This window comes from Buceros rhinoceros, unplaced genomic scaffold (assembly GCF_000710305.1).
Source record: "Buceros rhinoceros silvestris isolate BGI_N320 unplaced genomic scaffold, ASM71030v1 scaffold15664, whole genome shotgun sequence".
Lineage (NCBI taxonomy): Eukaryota > Metazoa > Chordata > Aves > Bucerotiformes > Bucerotidae > Buceros > Buceros rhinoceros.
The window spans coordinates 566-5,277 of NW_010410381.1; the positions used below are offsets into that span (position 1 = coordinate 566).

The 4,712-nt window shown below is 41.5% G+C and overlaps 1 protein-coding gene across 1 annotated transcript in view; it reads left to right on the forward strand.

The window, feature by feature from the left end:
- Positions 1-587: 587 nt before the first annotated feature.
- IGF1R (insulin-like growth factor 1 receptor) overlaps positions 588-4,712 on the forward strand; it is a gene marked incomplete at its 5' end in the record, with an annotated part of 174,932 nt that continues 170,807 nt past the window's right edge. The window contains one exon of the mRNA XM_010135605.1: positions 588-778. Within this exon, the coding sequence (XP_010133907.1) occupies positions 588-778 (191 nt within the window). The remainder of the gene's footprint in view (positions 779-4,712) is intronic.

Sequence of the window (4,712 nt, forward strand, 5' to 3'; positions counted from 1 at the left end):
AGACCTCTGCAGCCAGGGCTGCGAGCTGCGTAGTAAACACTTGCAGGCTGGGAAGAACTGTGCTTTCTTTCCCCGCATGGAAAGAGCTTGATCTTTGTCAATATTTAGAGGTTGTGTGCAATAACCTGCCATAGTGAGTGAAGAATTCCTGGAAATGAGCACCTTCCCTTTTATTGCCGCTTTACTGCCGAGGAAGGGTTTCACTCGCCCTGCTCGGGGCGCAGCATGCGTAGTAAACACTTGCAGGCTGGGAAGAACTGTGCTTTCTTTCCCCGCATGGAAAGAGCTTGATCTTTGTCAATATTTAGAGGTTGTGTGCAATAACCTGCCATAGTGAGTGAAGAATTCCTGGAAATGAGCACCTTCCCTTTTATTGCCGCTTTACTGCCGAGGAAGGGTTTCACTCGCCCTGCTCGGGGCGCAGCATTACGGTGGCATCCCGCAATCTAAAGGTCACAGTCTGCTGTTAGTACAATTTTTAATTTTTTAAAATTAATTTCTAGGTTGATACTTTACGTTTGTGCATCAGCAGAAACGTTTGGTGGCTGGATGGGCTATATTCTTAAAGGTGGTTTTTGTTTTCTCAGCGGCTGCGTTGCATCTAGCGTTAAGGTTTGTGTAGTTGGCACCGTGCGAGCTGCTTCCTCCGGGTGTGCGAGTGCTGCACCGAGAAAAACGTGGTTCATTGTGCGCGACCGCGCCGCGAGCAGCCGCGTCCCCGGCGCACGGAGGCGCCTGGATCCCTCCTGCCGTTCCTCGGCTGCTGATCGCCGAGTCGGTCCGTCTGGCTTGCCGGGGAGTTGCAGAAGCCTCGACTTTGTTTTCGTGCGTTTCAAACCTGCGATGATATTGCGGTGCCCGCCCCCTTCGGGCGCAGGGGGAAATAAAGGGGGCAGGGATGGCTGGCGCTGCGATTGATTAGACTGCAATCATCACCATATTAATCGCGGTGCTGATCAGTTTTCTTCTGGCATGTCGGGCTCACGCTGGATTGAGGATCTCTCGCATGCAATTAGCCTTCCCTTGTATCTGGAGAATCTCTGTAGGCAGGGAGATGGGAAATGTGTCTTGGAGCCCAACCATTTTAAAAACTGCTCCCTCTCCTTTGGCGTCTGCAGAAACAGGAATGGTTCTTCACTGCATCTTTGATGCTTTAATTTCTTCCGCTGTGTGGGGTTTTTTTTTTTTTTTTTTTGAACATACTCCTTGAGCTGGTTTTGTGTGCTGCTCGCTTTCAAAAAGATATGCGTTGTTGGAGGGAAGGAATGGAGGGATCAGTTTTCTCCATTTTAAAGGGAAAGAACTCAGGAGCTAGAAAGGCTTTACGATAAGTGGTGGTTTCAGGTTGAAAAGAAAGGGAAGTTCTTTGGATGCGCTGACAATAAGGCTAACTACAAAAAATAAGCGAGCAAGAAGCACATAGATGGAGTCTGTAATGCGTGTTGAGTAATACTGTGTTTCATTAGCCAGAGAATGCTAATTAACTCCTTGCAAAGTAAGGCCCAACTTAGGCTTTTGCGTTGCAGTGGTAGGGTCAGCTAGGACTGGAGAGCTGCAGTCTTGCTTCTACGAGTTGAACTTTTTGGCTAGGGCTGTTTTCAAGAACAAAGATTAATCTCTGAGTTTAAAAACAAAACCCCAGTGCCCTTCTTCAGGGAAGAGCTTACAAAGGATTGAGTAGTGTGGAGAAACAGAACAGGAGAGGAGAAGGGCTATGTATCCTTAAACTGCTAGGATACACGCTTACAATTTTTTTTTTCCTTCTCTTACCTGGTACAGAACACCTTCAAATAAAAATGCTTGTCCAGCTCTGGTAATAAAATAACATAGGAACAGTATGTTAGGATTTTAGGTTCCAGTCCTCTGAAGTGTTTGCAGTTGCCACTTGGCTAAAATGACCCAATTAAGAACCTCCCAAATGAAATAGCTCCTTTTGAAGGAGATCTAGGCATTTAAATATGGGAAGATATGCTGAAAAACTTGTCTTAGCTGAATACCGCCTCTAATCGATAGTCTTTGTAGTTTACAGTTTAATGGCCTTTGTTTTCATGAGTTATTGCTGAAAGAATTTTGCTGTTAGGGGGAAAAATGATCTCCAGAGCAGATGTTTTGCATCTCTTCATATTCTTCTCTCTCCCCACAATAGTGGAGGGAAGATTAATCTTAATTTTTATTTGTTTTTCATATATACTGTGTCATAGCTAAAAGGCACTTCCATTTTCGGTCAAACAAGCAAGGCATTCCTAAATAGGAATACAAAGGAGTTACAACTGGAGGGGAGAGACCCATCCCTTTAATGCTAAATTATATAAAATCTGTTCGTGGTTATATGACAAAAACCTCTTTAAAATGCAGGTAGCTTCAGTGGAAAGCTTCTGATTCAAAAACAGTCATAAAAAATTCTGAGAATTTCCCAATATTCTGTTTGAATGGCACAAAAATAAAACCTGAAGAGCTTTAACATGAAGTATGGGCTGGTGTAACAGTGCATTTGATCTGTAAAGCTACAGCTGTTGGAGACTGTTTCATCCTAGGGGTAGGTTTAAGATGAAGTGTAAACACAGTGTTTCCTTCCTTTTTTACCTTGGTTTTTGATTTTCACCCTTGTGGACATTTCCAAAGGGCGCAGGTTAAACATTTTGAATAAAAATAATGGGTTTAGGTCTGATAATACTTCAAACTGATAGATCTGTTGATGGATCTGTTCGTGTTAGCTCTGAGCTGTTGTTTGTCTATCCAGGCTGTATTATGATTCTGATGTTAATAAACAGTAGCTCTCACTGTATGTTTAATCTCTCTCCCAGGTTGCTTAGTAAAAGCCTGATGGCCTCCCCAGTGTCAGCAGTACACACACCTAGCTCTCCCATCAGCCTCTTCATACACGCCTGGTGGTTAGTGACCGTTATGAAAGGGACTTGGATAATCCCTTCTCCAGTTGAGGTCGTGAATAGAACAATGCCAGCGCGGTTAAGGAATTGGTGTCAGTCAGGCTCCCCAGGAAGAGGAGAGGAGGAAAGTGTTCCGAGAGCGATGGTGACTGGACTCCATGGGAAGGAGTTAGGGTTAGGGAGTACTTGGACTTTTTTGATGGTGCAGATTGTACTCTCAGAGCATTTCCAGACCAGAACTGGAGCAAAGGCTTGTGTGACTCAGAAACGGGAAAGGTTAGGAAATGGTAGTGACTTAGCTAGTATCAGGCAAAATGTGTTGAGAACATGAGAAAGCAGAAGAATGTGTGTGCAAAGAGGATGTGTGTTAGAATTTTTGGTGCTGAACCAACATTTGAGATAGAGAAATGCGCTTCTTTGTGTGAAGTGAAGGAAGCTTAACTTGGTTCCTAAGTACGCTGTGAGAAGTGAGGAGAGGAAGAGGCTGCAGAGAGCGAGGGAACAGATTAATTAGTTTAGCTTGAGTCCAACAGAAGGCATGATTTATTTGGATTAATAGGGAAATCGCTCAGATTGGGTAAACTGTCATGTTAGTTTTTATGTCGGCTTTTCCCTGAGCAGTTGTTCCTTCGGTCTAGTTCTAGAGCATGATTAAAGCACAACTCCAGTGAAACTGAAAATGTTTTCATCTTGAAATACACAAGCCAAATCTAATGTTGAGGAATTTCCATGTGATGATTTTTGAATCTGTCTTTGTGGGTAAATAATTAATTTCTATCAGTATATGTTACCTTGGGAAAAGTTGTTTCAAGTCCTGTTTAATTTTCTGCTAAACTGGCATTAACTAAAACTCTTGGAGGAGAATGTCTTCAGTGAGGAGCGTTTTTTTTTTTTTTTAAGCATCGAACATTTAGAATTAAAACACATTTCAGGGCTGAAACTGTTAGTTTTAATGGACAATTTCAATCCATGTTTAACTGAAGCTTTTTTCTCTTCCCCAATATTTTTTTTGTCCTTTTTACTGTGAGGTAGATTTTACCGGTGATCACTGGAACTGTTAACTCAGTGAGACTAGAACGGGCAGTTTTGTTAAATGATTAATTATATGGTGTGTATATTCCATCTGCGTGAATTGTGAGCTGCCGCAGACTTCATTGTAGAGACGTTTGTTTATGGTCCTGAACTTTGAGAGAGAGAGGAAATAATATATGCAGGAAACCTGTTTTTCTCACACTGGATGTTAACTTTATGATCCCACACAGAAAACAACTTACTTAGCTCATCATTTGTAATGGCCCTAAAGTTCATAACTTACAAAATGCACTGAATTAAATGATATAAAAATAAATTGGAGTATTTCTCTAGATTATCAGTAGTTAAATTAATAAACTTCATAAGCGTTATTTTCCTTGCTTGAAAAGGTGAAGAGTGAGAAGCAATGGCAGCTTTCTGAAAAAGTTCTTTAAACCTTGGTTTATGAAATTAAATACATTCTTACTTGGATTTCAGTGTAGAGCTTTTGCATTTGGAAATGCATTGTGATGTTATCAAGTAGCAGCTGTTTTTTATTTATATGTGTGAGTGCACACATAGGAATTGGTAACCTGCAGTTTATGATTGAAAACTGTTGTACATGCTTGATTTAAAAGAAAGCTGCAGTTCAAGTAATTGTCTGGAGTCTCATAATTAAAGTTGTTGCAGATTTGTCGTTTAAGTTTATTTCGGATCTTTCTGACAAAGTTGAGCTTTAAAGTTTTCTGGGCTTAGGTGGTAATGAAACATGCGGCTTTTAAGAGTTCGATGTTCAGAAAGACTTCAGGAATG